The sequence below is a fragment of the Pleurodeles waltl genome, chromosome 1_1 (genome assembly GCF_031143425.1).
Source record: "Pleurodeles waltl isolate 20211129_DDA chromosome 1_1, aPleWal1.hap1.20221129, whole genome shotgun sequence".
In the NCBI taxonomy this organism is placed as follows: domain Eukaryota; kingdom Metazoa; phylum Chordata; class Amphibia; order Caudata; family Salamandridae; genus Pleurodeles; species Pleurodeles waltl.
The window spans coordinates 801,199,036-801,218,707 of NC_090436.1; the positions used below are offsets into that span (position 1 = coordinate 801,199,036).

Here is a 19,672-nt window from a genome sequence, read left to right on the forward strand (position 1 = left end):
ATGGTCTCATCACTATAAACTGATTTAGCTGCCATGTTATTTTATTATGGTAAGTACGCCTCATTCTGGCCTGTACATTACAGTTTGTAATTATGGCTCTGATTGGCTACTGTTGTTTGAAAGTATTATTTTACTTTTTAAAATCAATACAAGTTTATAAAAATGCAAAGCACTGCCTGAGGATTTGGCAATTTTGATTTCCTTTTAAGCCTTTCCATTGGCAGGAACAATTAATGAATATTTGGCCTGGTGCTCAGCCAGACAAGGTCTGATCCTTATTAATGAGTACTTTGATTACTCCAGACTGGCCAAGACCAAACGCTTTAAAAGGTCATGGAATTCCGAGTTGACCTGCATTATCCTCTTAACTTACAGAAGAGATTATTTTATTCTTCACTATCAACCTTTCCACAAACTGCTTGAATATTTGGTGCCTCATATGAAAAGGATAGTACTATATGCAGACATGAAGAATAATAGTAGAATATTTAATACACACAACAAAGCAGTTAGTGAATTGCTCCAAACATTTATCAGAATCCCTTCAATGCAGGTCATATTAAAAACATGTGGTGTCTCATCTTGTTTAGAAACATGGAGAGATTACGTATGATGTGATGTGTGATGACCTATAGCATGAAATAAACAAACACCTTGCCAAAAGATCTCCTTTCTGCTGATTAATGTTGATTTTGAAAAACAGTTTAAAAGCATGAAAGTGAGTTCTTGTGTTCTTTGTTTAAACAGCAGCTGTAATTATGCACTGTGACTTACCTTTCTCCTTGTCCACAGGCATGACTTCACAACTCAACTGTAATAATGTGACTAGAGGTGTCAGAAATAGACTATATTATGGAAATTAGAGACAGACTTTTATACAATGATTGCAAGCTACAATGAATTATAATGGATGGTGCCTTGTAAAATATCAGACTATATGATGCATTAAGATAAACTACGTGTTCTAGATCTACTCTGACTTAACCAGCCTACAAATCTTTATATTATTCCGCAAAAATCTGCTTTAACTTGATCTGATCATACATCGAAGCACTGCTGTTTTAAACATCTAACCCATTTGTCTAGATTTACTAGCCATACAAGAGTTCTACCCAGCACGATTGCCATGATCCTGTGGTTTTATGATTTAAACACTACTATATTCACCCTTGAAATAATGTAAAGGAATTTTAATTAAATACTTTGATTGCTGTTATAATAATAGATGCGTGGGTTCCTGGAGCTCTTCCATGTCCATTGCTCATATAGTCTTGTTCATTTTCACAAGCATTCAAATATGTTACCTGATCTGAACAAATTTAAAGAGAACCCTAGCCTCTGCCGACGAGTGCGTCAAAACAAGCCAGAATTAATATCACCAGATAGGAACATACCAAAATGCTTTATCTTGTCCTCATATTTCTGGATGAAGGTTTTCGATGGATCTTCCTCTTTAACTGGTTTTCGTTTATTCTGGTTGATAAATGTCTGTTAAGAGTAGACACAATATTTCAGGGTAAATGTACGATAGGCCAATTAGGAACACATTACTGTAGTCATTTAAACCCAGACTACTTTCTGCAATGGTACCATTACAAACATCCCTATGAAATGCAACTGTAACAGTACCCAAACATTGAAGACACTCTGGACATTGATTCAGCAATAAAAGGTTTCTCAATTCCACTTCCTGTCCCCAACATTTAAAACACAACTCAGTTCCCGTGCAAAACAAAAGGTCTTCTGTACAACAGGGCTGCATTCTCGGCCATTAAAGGTTGCACACATTTTGCTTCAGTGACATAATTATTGTAGAGTTCACAAAAGCAACTACATTGAAGGCTCCTTACCAGGGGCTACTGAGCATATAACATGATACAAATTCCCGCCTTGGATATGAGTTGTTAATCAGTCCTAAGAGATAGGAAGGGCACGGAGTACATGACAATCAGTCATCCCAGTATACACATTTGATAATGACTGGCTTACTACCAGTGAGCAGAGATCATAAGACCTGAATATATGGGAGAAAACAATTTTGCATTTGTAAAACTTCCCCCCATTTTAATTGTCTGAACCAGTGTTTCTTAACCTGTGGTCCAGGGGGGCCTGGAGTTCTGCAAGCCTACCCAAGGGGTCCATGACTGCTTAGAAAATTAAATAGTATTAACAGATTAATAAAGTGCATATAAATAAAGAAACAAAATGTAAAATTGCTAATTTTACAACGTTTAGTAAGTGTGAAGGAATTTGAAACTGGAGGCTAAAAATTAAGTTAGCAATCTCAGATGGATTCAAGGGAACAGTGCAAGTGCATTAAACAGAATATAGTATGGACGAGTGACCAACTAAATTTAGAAAAGCTCTAATCTTCCCATTAAAATTCAAGTTGTGATCTTTTAATATTTACTTGTGAATTAAATTAAAAAAGCCCTCATTTGTGTATTTGTTTGATGAACGCTTGTTTCTGTATTTTGTGTATTGTTTTGAAGTTCAAATCATCAGGCATGCTGATGCCTGGCTTCCAGTAATGACTCAGTGGAGGTACCCAATTTCAATAATGATTAAGCGAGGGTCCTTTGGTTCCAGTAATGATTAAGTGGGGGTTCACAGACATCAAAAGGTTAAGAACCACTGGTCTAAACTATCTTGTTTTTAGGTTTTGTAGAGAAAGCAGCAAAAAAATTCAATATCCGTATTCTGACCTCACCTTTGATCCTAATTGAAATTTTAAAATATTCTTCTCAGATTCATTGGACTGACAGTTGGGATTTGCATTATCCTTCTGTATGTAACAGAAGCACGTACCACCATAACTAATCTATTGGACATCATACAAACAAATGGTAAATACTCTGGCTTTCAGACTAACTAGGGAAAATCAGCAACATATCCACTAACTTGGTCCCCTAGTCTGTAAGCTTGTTGCCAATTACTGACAAGGCCACGAGGGTTCAGGAAATATTTGCCATTTGTGCTAGGATGAGGTTAATGAATTCCGATAAGCTTCTAAACCAGTTTAGATGTAATTTAGAACACTGGTGTGGACCCCTCTCACTGATGGGACAGGACAGCTTACATACAATGATTACTCTTCAGAGATTGCTGTATGTTGTCCAGACTACTCATCGCAAGACTGAGAAATAACTCTCCTATACGACTGAATCCCTGCTGCGCACACCACTGTGGAATTGTGGCACACTATGCATATCACCGGAAACCCTACAATGAAATGCGTATGATAGTGGAATATCTTCGCAGGTATTCGATTTTACTACTGGCTCTCCCATAATAACTACTAACAAATAGTTGTTTGCTCCACTGAATGAACCCTTTAGCTATGGAGAGGTGTGTTATGAGCTGTAGGTGAGAGGCAAGCTGTTTTCAGCAACTGCGATGTTAGTTAAGCTTTGACAAAAAGCATTGCAATATGTGAAATGAGAGACTCCTTGCTAAAAAACACACAAAAAGAACATGTGGTGTAGTACCCTGTTGCTGTACTTGAGTGCCCTAGTGGCTTTGGGGCATGGGAAAAAAGAAGAACACTGATCTTTAATTAACATCTACTGGGCACTAGAGATACCTTTGACACATGCACGCTCTCAAGAAATATGCTAATATTAGCTTCAGCTATACAAGGTCGCTCTCCCCTGGAATACAGATTACTGAATGCTCAGATGTATCAATAGCCAATGAATAACACCACATTCAGAACTAAATGGGAGCTAAAATGGAGTACTTTGGGCGACTCATATTGGGAGGAGGCCCTGGGATACCCAAGAGAGTTAGCCTCTACATCAGGTTTTCCATTAATGCAGGACACAACTCCGCACCCACTTCACTATACTCGCACTCTATGAAATCTGAAAAGGCACTAGTGACAGATGCCTCTGAGGTTATAACCAGCCCAGTACATTTTCCATACCATACTGTGTTCAGTGCTCCCCATGCTGGTGAGTATATGGGGTGAGGTGCTTCGAGCTTGGGTAAGCAGGCTTATGCGTGATCCCTGGATAATGGTACCCCATAGTAATATTGCGAGGGCCTTGGGTACTGGGAAGCGACTAACACTGGAGGCCTGGTGTGTTGGCATGGTTTGGGGTTATGAATATACCTTCAAAAAGGTGGATGGTTGAGGCAGGAGATTTAAAGAACCACAAGTAGCACCACCTTTAAGGCCTAGGCCACCACTACAAGTTAATTCACAGGGGAGATACTGGGGTAAACATTAACGATTCAAGTTGGTATACAGTAGGTATGAGTTAAACGTGCCGTAATAGGGAATAACCCACTGATCCTGGAATTACCAAGTTATTTTGTGCAGGTATTCCCCAATTCCCGAGAGTGTTACACAGATACTTAGCACCTGTTCTGTGCAGGTAGTAAATATCTGTATTGTGTGGGGGAGGAGGGGTGCGCGATGGGTGGGAGTCTGGGAGGCCATCTGGGGGATGGAAAGCTGTGCACTCTTTTGGGGGTGGGGGTGGGGGTTGACACTGTCTGCTCCCACTCCTTTTGAGCTGGAGGAACTGGGTGACGGCCAGGCTATGCCTCTACCACAGCCCGTGCCCCACCACTCCCAGGCACAGTTTTTCTGGGTCTACATCCGCACTTGGTAAAAAGGGCCTGCTGTCTATGAACCTGGAAATTTCAGGTCTGGAAACACCAGACCATTCTGAGTTGCCCTTTGTGGTAATCCCTGTCAAGAGGTACTCATTATGGATGCTTAAGAGACAAAACCATAGAAAGCTTTGGAACTGGCAGTAGACCAGGAAACCTATCCTGTGTGTTAGCTATGATGCTAAAAGGTCAATAGTGTTAGGGTTGGAGTTCTCTTAAAAAGGATGCTAGACCCATCACCCACACAAGTAGGCAATCCTCATCACAGGATCCTGTTCCACAAAAAGGACAAACATCCAAGATGGGCTCACCAGAAGCTTGAAAGGTTGATATACATTATCCTAAAAAAACACTAAGGGTCATTTTTTTTTTATTGTGGCCAACAGTTAAAAATTTGTATTGGAAGGTATTAGAATTATTTATTGAGATGTCACTAACATAAGGACACAGGAGTTATTTGTACTCCCCGTGTCACTACCAGTAGGTTTCTTCCCAACATCCTGCCACAAAGGGTCATGGGCATTCCACAGCACTAGACACCATGAGAAGTGTCTTCTACACTTTATAGGTAAGAATTATGAAAGGAAAACAAATACACCTGTTATCGATGATTGGTGTGGTTTGGATGCTCTGTAGTTATACCTCAAAGATACAGATGACGTACACAGAAACAAAAGTGTTACGCAGAGGTGGATTCATATTGGAAATTGGGCCATTTCACTGCCGAAAGCTTGACAGAGACACAATCCTTTATTTTGTTGCTATCTGTGTCAAGACGTACAGTAGACACTGAAAACTTATTACAAGAAAGGGAATAGCGATACATGCTCCTGACTCTAACCAGCTCTGGCACGTTTTTCCATACCATACAGGCATGTCCAGTGGTTCAAACCGTCTTGACTGAGTTTGGAAGAGGTGAATGAGATCTTGATTCCTTTGCAACTTAAGCTTATGCTACTGGGTATATGGAGTGAGGCACCCCCTTTGGGGTACACCAAAGGGCATTATTCTATTACTCTCCCTATTTGTGCTGTGGCACACCTTTAATGAAGTGCAACAGGTGCTAACGGAGACAGCGTGCCATATTACATATAATGCACTGCCATCAGGGCAGCTGCCAACTTGCGGATGCCTTCAGAGCAGCGCATTAAAGAAAGGCAGAGCAGTTGTTTGAAGTAGCTGTACCACCTTTCTTACTGTAGATGCCACCGAACATGCACTTCAAAGTAGGCGGCTGCATTGAGTGGCTGCACCCGCCTACAGTGGGAATCCTGGGTTCCACAGGATACCTTCCCTTCTTTTAGAGGACTCCCCTGGAAGGCACACCAGTGCACCTTCTAACGGTCTCTTCGCCGCTCGCCTGCATCCATAATACAACATGGCGCATGAGCAAAGTGCCTCCTTATTTGCACAAGGCCACCCTTGCAAATTTAGGGAAAGCACCCTTAATATAGCACCTGCGCTATAAGTGCACTGGTGCTAGATGTGCTACAGAAAGGACTGCACAATCATTTGTGGTCCCTTCCTTAACACTACAGTGCCTGAAGGTGCAGAAAATAAGCACAAATGCCGGTTGTACCTCCAGTGCACTGTATACAATACAGCTCCAGGGTTTTATGTGTTCTTCGGCAAGCTGGTGGCCATTAGAGATACTGTGGGTGCTGAGGTAGTGGGGAAGGCAGACACTGACGCCTTGGTGTGGTGACTCGCATAGTTGTTTGCATTCAGAATAATGATACATACTTTCACAGGCTGTCCAAACAAATTAGACATACATAGATGTCTTATCACAAGTTGACGGTGTGCATGCTGATGCTAGTGGGCAGGATGGCGGCTGTTCTGCATGCATTTGGATGGACTATGGCTGGGAGTCAAACAGCCTGTTTTTTACACCCGAAATGATTCCCAGCTGCTTTGGTTGACTGTCAATATATATTCTCTCTGCTAGGGCGATGAATCACCAAACCTTGAATTATATTGGTTCTTCTTTATATTATTTTGAACATTGAAAAGTTTGAAAAATACAATAAAAACGAATTTGGAAGAAAATGAGGCCATGGATCATAGAGTTCTAATGCTAATCATCGAGAATAGGCGTCCACTGTCCAATCTGATTAATCGAGCAGACCTTAAGCGCCTGCACATTAAGGGGTGTGGACAACCTCTACTTTACGTTATCTTAAACTATTAACTCACAGGTGTCCAACGTAAGCCACATAAACCCCAGATCTTAACAACAATTCATGATTTTTTAAAATATTTTTTCCATTGAGATTAGTTGTATGTGAAATGTTGCAAATCTGGCCTGGAACTATCCCTTGCAGACCTACACTGTACACCCATGATGATGACTTCAAGTTGTTATACATCCTACGTGAGAACCAGAAATCAGCACTATGCATGTGTGCAGTGACCAAGATCCTGATAAATGAAGTTCTGAGCTTTATCAGTAATTGGTGTCCCAGAACCACCCAAGTATGACCTCCATCCGGATCTCGTCACCAGTGTTCAATGAGGACGTACGGGCAAATTCCCTCCTGCATGAATGACTAAGTTCAATCTCCTCAGCTTTTTTTGGGTGCAACAGTACAACGCATTTATTTTCTGCATGCACATGTAGGCCGAAGATCGCAAATGTGTAGCTGTAAATGTCCCCAGGGTTTGCCATAGTCTTGTAAATGGCGTGACTGTCATTTCAGCAAAACATTGATGTGATTCTTTGCCCGGGTTCTGTTTCCTAGTCAAAAATTAATTATTGAGATATTAGCTTTACAACTCACCTTCCAAAAACCACAATCATTATGCTAACTTGGTATCAAAAGGTATTTTGTATTGAGCTTATAGCTTCAAAAAGGTGGATGACTGAGGCAGGAGATTTAAAGAACCAAAAGTAGCACCATCTTTAACGCTTGGGCGACAACTAATAGTAAATTCATCAGGGAGATACTAGGGAAGCATTAACGATTCAATATTGTATACAGCAGGTATGAGTTAAACGTGACGTAATAGGAAATACCCCTCTGATCCTGGGATTACCAAGTTTTTTTGTGCAGGTATTCCCCAATTACAGAGAATGGTACATAGTTACTTAGCACATTTTCTTTGCAGGTGGTAAATATCTGTAGTGTGTGGGGGAGGAGAGGCGTGTGATGGGAGTCTGGGAGGCCATATGGGGGATGTAAAGCTGTGCACTCTTTTGGGGATGAGGGTTGACACTGCTAACTTGATATCCAAAAGTTATTTGGTATAGAGCTTCTGAGAACGACTTATAAATCATCTCTGGGGTGGGGAGCCAAAGCAGCTGATACAGCGATGGCAGCCACTTCTGCTTCAGATAATCACCTACTTGTGCTCCCAAGGGCACAAAGGCTAGTGTTAGCAGCTTAGATGCATATAGTAGAGGGTAATGGAAGAGTGAGAGAACTAGGCTAAGGAGTTACAAGCAGCCCTGTTAAAAAAAGCTGGGGCTTCTTTACTAGGTCAAGGTATAGCGGTGCGTCCCACGTGGCTTGACGTCTGCTGAACCCTTCAAATGGACCACCAGCCAATTACGGTCTCATGTTCACCTAACACGTAGGTGATGAGTGGGTGGGATGCTTATAGTCAAAGAGTTGGAGGCTGAATGAGCCTGCTGAATGGTTCACCCAAGTGAGGAGGTGGACCACTGGAATGGTGCAGATCACATCTTTGATCAGAAAGGGAATCCATATGGGCCTGCCAGAGGTGTTGTTGCTGTCTTTGCCTGGAAGGAGATTTGGTATGGCTTTGCGTATAATTATGGATTATGTTCCAATTAAACTAATTAAATTATTATTTTTTTGAAAAGATAAAACATAAAAATACATAACAAATTCAGCTGATTCATCGATCACACCAGGATTACACAAAGTGCATTTGCATTAGAGGTCTCATCTTTGTAAGTTGGGCCTGTTTTTTGGGGAAACAGGATTACTCTAATGATGGAGAGATCATTGGGAAATGTACTGTTTATATCAATTTTCATCCCTATATCGCACTCTATATCATCCTTCTGGGGGCAGCCATGTGCCTCATATACTTATTTCCCCAGTGTCCAGCATTAGTCGATACTTACCGTCCATCCTGCTTCCGTAGGATGACTGGATTATCGCCATCTCTGAGTAACCTCTCTCTCCGGACACAAGACCCAATTGTATCAAAGCCCTTCGTGTGTGTGCAAAACCCTCATTGTCTAGTATATTTAGTACAGCCATTTTTGGAGTAAGGTTGAGTGATCTGCCCTGTACTGTCCCCAATGTATCATAAATAGTGTCCCACAATGATCTAAGTAAACTACAGCTTCATGTAGTATGGAGGAAGTCGCCCTCCGCCACGCTACATCTGAAGCAATTGGGACGATCACTCCTTTTCATCCTCCAGAGTTTGCAGGGTGTAGTAAATACAATGGAGGTACTTAAACTGGATAAGCCAGAACCGTGCTGAAGACACTGCCTTACAAAGGGCCATCAGTGCTAGAGTCCATTCAAAATCTTTAAGTGGGGCTAAGATCCTGTTCCCATATTATCTGTAAGTCAGGATAAAGGTCTGGTGTGTTAATAATTAAGGTTTTATATACTGTAGAAACTTGGCCGTGTTTTGGCAAGCAGGACATTAATATGTTAGCCCCAGGGAGTGAATTCTGCTAGTTCTGCAGTTTCTAGTGAGTAGGGTCTGAACGCATGCCTGAGTTGTAGTCAGCTGAAGAATTGGAATCATTCAAAGCCAAATTCAGTTTGTAGTTCTTCAAATGATCTCAAGTCAGTGACTTCAATACTATGAACCAAGGACGGGGTACCCAGGGAATCCCATCCCTCAAATCCCTCTAGGACAGCTGAGTACCACACCACACTTTTTTTTTTTTTTATATATTTTTATTGTTATCTCAACCAACAAACGATGCAAGAAAGGAATACAAACCATTGCAATTGCTATTAAGCTACGGTGTGGGGGGTAATACAAATTTCTTTGTTTTCTACATTTGCTATTCCCCTGCGGTATCCACACCCCCAATGCATGCGCGGCTACGGGAGAGCCCACGCGCCCACTGGGGATGGGGTTGGGGGGGGATGATGTACCGTTGGAGCACAAGATTAGCATGACATGCAATAAACGAAACATCAAAAGAGAAACAGAAAGGAAAAAAAAAAAAGGAGGAGAGATATCCAATTAACCAGGAAAATGTGAATAAACACGAAAGGGGCCAAAGTAGGGTCAGCGTCAAACCGAGCGGGGGGGGGGGAACTGGGAGGTCCAGGGAAGGGGAAGGGAGGGGCAGGAGGGCGAAGAGAACCTCTCGTGAACCAATGTACCTGCCTCTACACACCACTCTAAACACTCCAAATGAAGGCCCTCCACACCTTCTATACAGTCATTGTGGCAGATGTTATGATGAGGAAGGTTTTCCACCATATAAATGGTGTAAGGGGGGGGGATTTGTTCTCCATGAGCCAGCTCTCTAATCTATATGCCGGGTTACCGGTGGGACCATATACCTAGTCATTTATAACCAAGAGATGCAATACTATGTAACAGGAGGCTGTATCACTCATGGCCATCGTAGGTCGATTTGCAGCACTTTGTAAATACCACTTGATGCACCCCAAATTAAGATGCTAAGTGTTGTTGTGAAGGAAGCTACGGTGGTATCCTGTATGTAAAAGGGATAATTTTACTGTAAGTATAAGATTTCTGAGAATATAATCATCTTAGTTAATGTTACCAGTTCAAGCAAAGAATGGTGAGTGTGGCCCATTGCTGCATGTCTCGCCGAATGGTGGTGAGCAAAAGTATTATGTTAGCTATCCAAGATTTTGTTATGTTTCAGCTATGTGGATTCGTAGATGTTAAACTTCTGTACGGAGATAAAGTCAACTAGGCTCAGTTTGTCCATTGCATTGCGTTTTACATCTGCCCATCGGAAAGAGCTGTATCCTACTACAGATAACCTGAAGATCTGAAAAACTATGGAAGGTGTCCAGCGTCTCCATAATCACCTGTCCAGAGCTTTCTGGCTGACCAACACAGATGAGGAAATCGTCAACATAAAGGGAGACCTTCTCCTTATAAGTGTCAGACCATTCAAAACTTTTGATATGGGTGTCTGTCTTGATTAAGTATGTCAAGGTCTCCATTGCTAAACAAAGAATATGGGAGGCAATGGACACCCAGTCTTATGCCACTCTGTAATGGAAGGACTGAGAGAGCACCACTGGCCCGGGCTGTGGTGGGGACGCTATGTACAGGAGCTTAACATATAAGGCATATGCAGGTCTAAAACCAAGTTTTTCTAATAAGGAGAACACGTTCAACCAAGATAGGTTGTCAAAGGCTTTTTCAGTGTCTATTTGTAATATGGCTAAGGGTTCCTGCAGCTTGGTGGCTGTTGTGATTACAAGGTTATGTCTGATAGATTGGTGTGGCATAAAGCCACTTTTGAATTTATGTACCAGAGCAGTAAGTACAGTGGATCAGTCACATGGCTAAGATTTTGGCTAGTATTTTGACTCCACTGTTAATCAGGGAAATCGATCTTTAGGAGGTGCAGATGTGTGCCGGCTTGTCAGGTTTCAGTATGTTGGTTTCTTCCAAATCCCGAGGGAGACGGCCTACAGTCATGGCCTCTTCATAGAGGTCTAAGAGGGGTTAGGCCAGGATGTCTACTTGCATTTAAACAACTCCATTAGGAGATCGCTGGGGCCTGGAGGTTTATTAGTTGAGTGTTGGGAGATGTTGCTATTTTGTCCTTTTTGTTGGGCTCATTCAGTGTGTCTTATCGCTGGTAGGCTGAAAACATTGGAGTGCTGCCACATAGTCATGTGAGCATAGATATGGGTTGGGAGTTTGTATGTAGAGATGCATAGCATTGTCCCAATGCCTCTGTCATAACAGCTGAAGTCTTGTGAAGGATGCCATTTCATCCTCAACTTGGGCAGTTTGTATTTATAATTGTTTTGGCTTAGCCAATGCAATAACTTTCAAGTTTTATTGCTGTGTTTCAAGAGGACTGCCATATTTTCTTTATTTCATCGAGTTGAGTTTCTTGAGTTCCTGTGACTATTGGGATTGTGGATGAGTAGGTCTGAATTATTTGACAGTTTTACTCTGTGTCACGTACTGTGTCCTCTAGGGTGATGATTTTCCACAATTTTTCATTGTAATGGGAGGTCAGTTTCAAAATCACGCCTTCCCAGACCACTGCCTAATATGGCCCCATAATGTTCCTGTTGAGTCCACAGAGCTTGACACTACTACGAGACATCCCCTAAAATATTTGTTGTTAGTAACCAAGAGTTAGGCCTCCAAGGTGGGAGATTGTGAGGGCATTTGTTTCATATATAAAGCTTCCGAAGGGTGTGATCTGATAGTACCTGTGTATTGAGTATCTCATTAGCGAGCTGCCTGAATTAAGTGTGGGGCAAAACAGAAATATTTGAGTTAAGAGAAGGACATATGTGCCTCTGAAGAGGTCTATCCCCTCGCCTCTGGATTACAATGGCTCCATGTGTGGCACAAGCCAAAAATGTGAGATAGGGCAGTCGGTAGTGGGGGCAGTGCTTGTGAAACCGTTAACGTCACCTCTGATAATTGTTTAGCCTGCAAGGGCAAACAGAAGTGCTGTGTTGAATGGGGAAGAGACGAGAGTGGGTGTGGCGTGTATCCCACGGAGATCACTATTGTGAGTCCCCATAATGAGCTTGCTAGCCATATGTGTAGGCCCAGTCTGTCAGATTTGCTCTAAAGATGAGTTAAATGGGAGAAGTGCAATAGTACGAGGGAGGCCCACCCATCCCAGGAACAGGAATATTTCTACCCTCACAGGATCATCAACATAATTTGAGATTATTTGTGATGTCGTCAATGAAGTCCTTTCACATGTCATAAGTTATGTGACATGTGAGGTCATACACAGTGAATTCAGGGGTGTAAGTTATAGTCAGCTTAGTAAACTACATGCTAGTTTTTATATTATTACAACACCCTACTATAATGTAATTTTAACGTTTGTTTTTTCAGTGAATTATGTTTTAAGTGTAAACTAAAAACATATTACTCAACTTAACTATAACTGCTTTTCAATTTTTTTTTTAATTAGTTCGTGTTACGGTATCCAACTATAACATCACTTTAACCTTTGTTTTTTTCCCAGAGAATTCCCGTTTTGTCGATCGAGAGAGATATATATAGATAGATAGACTCTGGACTGTTTTAGAAGCAATTCAGTTTTGTCTGGGGTTGACATTCACCACAGCCGAAAGGCTGCCAGGTAATAGCAGTACAGATTTGGAATTGGATTAGGAGAGACTGAAAATAAGCTGTGTATTGTTTGCTACATGTAAAACTTTGTTCGAACTTGATGGAGCAATTTGGCATAAGGTGCATGAAAATACTGAAAAGTAGCGCGACAAAATTGAACCCAGAGGGACCCAACTATCAACGGTCTTAAATTAAGAAAAGAAGGAGTGTTCATTTCTGTTTGCTGACAATTTCAAAGAAAGTATTTAATCTAGGGTAGGACTGTGTCTTTTTAAGTCTGGAAATGAATAAATTATGGTTAACGATGATAAAAGTAGCCCCAGAGTCGTAGGAGCACCCAGGGCTTTGGACTCTTGATGCCCAATAGTATTTCTAGATTGTCTATGACAGTGGTTCCCATCCTTTTCACTTCTGTGGACTCCCACGTTATCATAAATCTGTTGATGATTTGAACCACAAAACAATACACAAAAAATACAGAAACAAGCATTCCATCAAACACATACACAAATGATAGTGTGTTTTGTTTAATTTGCAAACAAATATAAGCAAAACAATAAAAATGTTACTAGGAAGGTTGGAGCCTTTCTAAATTCAACTGAAGCCACACATCGTCCATACCATACTACATTCTGTTTTATGCACCTGCACTGCTCCCACAAATCAATGAGGATACTAATTTAATTTTTAGTCTCCAGTTTCTAATTAGTTGAAAGTTACAGTACGTTTTTAAAATTTCAGGTGTATATTTAGCCACTTTAGTTCTATAAACTTTATTAACCTGTTAATACTATTTAATTTTCTAAGGAGTAACAGACCCCTTGAGGAGTCTTCGTGAACCCCCAGGGGTTCTCGTGATCACAGGTTTGGAACCATCGGTCTAAGACCAACACAACTTAACGTTTAGAGTTTTGTGGAGGTAGAAACCTGCCTGATAGGTACCAATGACATCCCTAAACTCTAATAAACAAATATGTAACTGGAGTAAAAATAGTTTCTGCATTACCTTGGGCAGGTACGTGAGCAACAATACTGGAAAAAGGTTGTTAGGGTGACAAGAGTTCAGGGAAGGCTTTTAAAGCACTGATTTTCTTTCAAAGGCTGGAGTGTCTGGTTGGTTCTGAAGTAACGGTTAAAAACAGGGAGCAGCTCTTTGGTTAGGGAAGATGTTTATTTAATGTATCAGTCTTAACAATCCTTCAGCCTCAATACGTTTCCTAATGGGTTTTCAGAGAATACTTTTGCAGTATTTTGCAGAAATCCAATGATTCTGGAATGTCTGTTTACGTAGAAGTTGGTAACTGTAACTCTCTCACAGTTTTGAAAAGTTCAGTTACGAGGTTGGAAGCACCGTCCAATCATGTGGAGAAGTAAGACTTTTTTGTTCGTTTGATTTAAAAAAAATGCTCTTTGCAATTTTGTGATTATCGGTATTTTAATGTCCGGTTATAACCTTAACGCCACCAGAATTCTAGCTTCCATTATTCTAATTTACATTTTGAATGCTGTAGAGAGAACATGGATTGTCCTTTCTTTTAGATTATTTAATTTTCTGTTGCAAACGTAAAGTCTCATTTAGAACTAGACAGATTGCTTTGTTGAATTTGTTCAAAAGGACTGCACGGCTTGCTTCTACAAGCCCTTACTTTACACCCTGCTTTCTAATCTATGAGAAATATTTTGACAGGCAGCTAGAGACAAAACGTTTTCCAAGAACGTTGCTCCGCAACTCTTTGAGATGGGATTTTTTTGGGGGGTTGAAAAAGTAAATACCAAAGGGAACAGCAAAGTGATCTGCACAAATCAGTTGGAGAAGTTTACCAACTGTTATATTTACCATTGTGGAAAATATAGGGTCTAAAAGGCGACCTGCAAAATAAGTGGGTTCTCAGGATAAGAGATTTAGTTTGTACATTTCAAGGTTGTATTTTAAATAGAGAGCCTGGCCCGCTGGATTTTCCAGCCACAGATTCAAGTCACCCAGGAATGATATTGTCATTTAGAAGATAGCATAAGCTCAGATAGTTAATTAACTGTTCCAGCGTGGCAAAGGAGCTTGAAGCAAGAGATAAATTAGAATAAATGTGAAGTGATTGTACTTAAAACTTATAAAGTATGGCAACTCCATCACCTCGCTTACCCTCTCGATTTCCTAGATTGATTGATTTTACAGCCCTTAGAAACTAGTTTACCTAATTTAAACTCATCAAGAGGAGCTAGCCACGTGTCTGTCAAAAATAACAAATATTTTCATACTATGTTGTTCATAAAGGGCACGCACGTAAGCCCTATGTGCCACTGCAGCACATACTCTGCACAACTTGGAGTTTACCTTAAAACAACAGTATGGGTTGTAATGTTTAAGTGTTTATCCAAGTTGACATTATTAGAGTTGTTTTGACTACAACAAAGATTCACTAAGTGCTTAAATAACATTTTGTTTTTAAGAATAATTATAGTACCCAAGTCTAAATTATGTTTATAATTCCTGTAAAAGTTCTCTTGTTATCTCTATAACACGGGCTGATGTTTCCCCTACAAGCGCTATCTGGGAAGCGCCGACTTGAAAAGCCACCTTCTTACGGTTCAAATATTTTTTTCCATTAGCCACCTAACTCTCCTTATAACGTTCCAGAACTAAAAGCTGATGGCCAGAAGGTTACCTAAAAAGGCTTAACCTCTGATTAAATACCATGTCATTTAACATTCTTAACCAGACACAGAACTTGCCCAGGACCTACCTTATTGAATCCATACTGTCGAACTCCATCCAGATTCCAGTGATTGGCTCCTTCTTCCTCCAGGAGCTCCTCCTCCTTCTGCCTCCACGCCTCTTCACCCTGCTGGAGCTTGAACACTTCTGTCTGTACTTTAGCCTGCTCCTGATCCATGGACTCCGAGTTATGCAGGGCTAAACTGCAAAGTTTCTGCTGGGCTTCAGCGAGATTCCACTTGCACTCCACTGAACTCTTCACAAATTCGGCTTGTCTTTGGCATTCCAGCTCCAAACTGCTGTTGTACATCTTTGAAATTGACAAATTGATGAGGCAAATTTAAAAAAGCATCTATTCAATTCGCAGCAGTCTTGCACTGACCACAATGCAGTTAAGAGAGATGTTGGTAGAAATGCAACTTTCAGTTAACTGTACAACGTTTCCAGTCTTTTGCATTATTTAGCATCTGAGTATGGATTGCGAGTCACACTGTAAATTGAGTGCAACACTACTTAGCCGCTAAGTCCCATCCCCTCATACATTTTCCTTGCGCTAGTCTTCTCTCACTGAGTGGGCTGTGTGAATGGAGTCCAGAGAGAACAGTTTCAAATACACTGCTTTAGACCTTTTCAAGAAATAACACCTAAAAGCAAATGTAACTAAAACAACAACATATAATCAAACCAACTAACGATACTACATTCATAGTGGCTCTGTCAAAGTGGAAATAGTAATGTGTGTGACTAGTTACATTTTTAATTTCATCTGTTTTAATACGGATACGGTCATGAGCATTGAACTTGGTGTCCAAGTTATGATTTGCAAGGCTATTGGAGATTTATGGATTGTGCTCCTTACCGTAACTTGTGAATTTCAGCAGTTTTATGGCTTTAATTTGTAAACATAACTGCATTTAAACCATTTTTATCTGAATTTTGAAGTTGGTTGTTAACTATGCATGGAGGTGTTATAATCAATGAAATCATAACTTCACTTTAACCGTGTTTGGCAGTGAATATATAGTTATGCAGTGGTTGTCTGTTGGGCTTGGCCTGTGGCCAGGCCCTATGGCCAGCTCATTATGGGCGTCTGAACTCTGTTATACACGGTCATCAGTATTTGCTATCTGCCACATCCTGCACCCAACTGCCCACAGGCTGTCAACCCCTCCTCACATGGCCTTCATCTTTAAGCATCCAGCCCTAGCCACATGGCCTGTGCTGCACCCTAACTCAATCTGGCTCTATCGCTATGCTTTTATGTTTTATCATTAATTCTGACAGGTGTAGTCATGTCATCAGTGATGTTCATGGTGTCATTTGTGAGATCATCAATCATGTCATGTGCAGCGCAAGAGAGAGAAGCAAACTATTTGTACCACTCCTAACAACTTTCTGTGATCTGTCGGGTCTGAACTTAAACTATTAACTCAGATTCTGTGTGTTTCAGTGAATTTCATGAGTTTTTAAACATGTTGTACCTAATTTACAGCCAGCATTGTGCACGAAATTTGGAGTGGTGTTGTATGCAGGTCCTTGCCCAGGGTCAGACCCTGCGCAAATGTATCTGTGAGTGGCACTGCCGGTATTGTTTGCAGTACTTCACCTCCAACCAGGCCCTATGAAGTACGCAGCAAGGCCAGTCCACAGGGCCTGGTCTAGGGGCCGGCCTTGGGGGTGGGGGTGGCGGGTGGCTGGTCTACGGGTTCTGTACCCAATGCAGAGCGACCAAGCAACCCTCTTTATGGCTTGCCTAACCCACTATGGGCAATCAACCCGTGTGGGCACGGGCTTCAGTTGTGCAGGGGGTTCTGCACATAGCCTGGCTTCCTGCAAGGTACTCTGCCCTCCCTGGGTAGATAAGCCCAGCTTAATATTTTTTTTTTTAAATAAGGATCTTTTATTTGAACCCTTTTTTGTGATTTTTTTAATGTTAAGCATTGCCAAAAAGGCCTACTGGAATTCTGGTATTTTTTCAGGTGCTGGTTCATAGCACACAAGATAAATTATTATTCTGCATTTATTGTAGTATGTGGATGGAGAACATATGCAACTTGGGTGTTCCAGTGGGTCAGTGTTTGCTTCACCTTCCTCCAGACGCCGCTTTCACCTTTCTGTTCAGGAGTACTCATTCGGGTGTATGGTTCATAAGCGTTTGATTATCCTATGCTTTCCAAATGTCTACATGCCAGAATGCCTGCACTGCAGGACCCGGTTGAATAAAGTGTATGTCACCTTTCGGGCATTCACCATTGTCTCCCCTCTATAGTGTGAAAATTTCCACACTAGGGATTCTTGTCCAGAATTATCAGAACCACCACTTTTGACGTTGTAGCCACTCCCACTACATCACCTTCTTGTTGTATCTCAGCAGATGCTTGTCCTTTACTGGAACTTACTACTTCCTGGTTCCAAGGCATGCCTGATTCACCCATGCCTATTGCCAGGTATCACGGATTGTTATAGATCATTGAAGAGTTCCAAATGGTTCCTGAGAAAAAACTGCTTCACATTCAAAACATTGTTGCCTTTAATACACAGATTATTGCACTCCTTGGCATAGGAATTCTGCAGCACAGTAAACTTTTTTGTTGTTCTTTTCGTTTTGCCATCCAGAACTTTTTGCTGCTCTCCAATGGCTTATGGATAGAAAGAACATGGGAGGGAGAATCCAGGAGCAGCATGCTGAGAAGACAAATTAAGACGTGGAAGATGTGGAGAAAGAGGATTCAAGACTGCCACTAGAATCCATTGTTTGGGCATATTGTTCCAGCTGGTGAAAAAAACAAATGTCCTCAAACCACCAGACGTTCACTTTCTGCAAAAAGAATCTCAGCAGGGGTTAAAGAAGGTAGATCAGCTTTAGAACCTGTTTGATACGTCAGCATCTTAATGTTTGCCACAAACAGAACTTCAATACCGAGATAAGGGAACACCATGCAGAAGAGAAGATGAGATCTGCTTTAGCTTGTATACACACCATAACTCCTGGAGCGAGGTCACTGGAAGAAGTACTGCAGCAGGAGCAAGGCGAGACTGATCATGCTTTTCAACTATCCGCTTGCAATGCTTGGTGTCCAGTTAAGCCTTCTCTAGTACAGAGCAAAATAATTGGAAAAGACAAAGTGCCTTTCCATTAGAAGATGTAAAAAACATTGGTTCAGCTGCATTTTTGTTTTTCCCCCAAAAAGTTATAAAAAACACAAGAAAACTAAAAGAAATTTAAAAAAAAGTTATTTTCAGAATGAACTTTAAAGGTTTAAAAAAAGATAAAAATCTATGTTGTTTGTTTTTTATGGGCATGTGAGTAATTCAGTTGATGCGAGTGGTGGACACAGGAAGAGATGGTTAACTGAAACAGTGTGTACGCGAGTCAGAGTGCAAGGACATGAAGAAAAGAGTGACAAAGATTTCACAACGGGGCTGCCCCCAGGCAGGGCCTCCAGCCAGACCGTTCAGCTTAACCCCTAGCTCTCAGCCTTTTGTCACATGCAGCAGGGGATAGCCCTCCATGGCTTAGCCTCTGGTCATGGCCTACGCTTGAAAGCTATGGGTGGTCAACCCTCTTTGCACATGGCCTTTGGCCATGCGCAGCAGGGACTGGCTAGCGGGCCTGAGCTGCGACCAAGCTTTGTGCCTGCCTTTGTGGGAGACCTACCTAGCGTGTACATGTTTGGTCAATTTGTATAGCACACTAATCACACAAGGGTATCCAGGTGCTTGAGTAGGTGTGTAGGCGAGTGGTCCCTGTGGGGTTATTTGAAGAGCCAGGTCTTCAGCTTCTTGCAGACCTCCAGAAGTGGTGTGTGGGAGGTTGTTCCAGGTTTTGGGTGTAATGTATGAGAATAAGCGACCTCCTGCTCTGCTTTGTGAATGCAGGGGTGCGTGTGAGAGTGACAGTGAGGCTGAGCATAGGTGTCTGGCAGTCTGGTGAAAGTGTCTGCGGCTGTTCAGGTATGCAGGCCCAATGCTGTGCAAGGCTTTGTAAATGTGTGTGAGGAGTCTGAATTGGCTGATTTTGTGAATGGGGAGCTGGTTGAGATTCATAAGGTGGTGTGAAATGTGACC

General features: G+C 41.6%; 1 protein-coding gene across 1 annotated transcript in view; it reads right to left on the bottom strand.

Moving 5' to 3' along the window:
- Nucleotides 1–19,672, bottom strand: part of CDC37L1 (cell division cycle 37 like 1, HSP90 cochaperone) — a 174,913-nt gene that overhangs the window by 97,896 nt on the left and 57,345 nt on the right. Inside the window, exons 2-3 of the mRNA XM_069228316.1 lie at nucleotides 15,633–15,914; nucleotides 1,395–1,488 (exon numbers count right to left, since the gene is read on the bottom strand). Coding sequence (XP_069084417.1) covers nucleotides 1,395–1,488; nucleotides 15,633–15,914 — 376 coding nt within the window. The remainder of the gene's footprint in view (nucleotides 1–1,394; nucleotides 1,489–15,632; nucleotides 15,915–19,672) is intronic.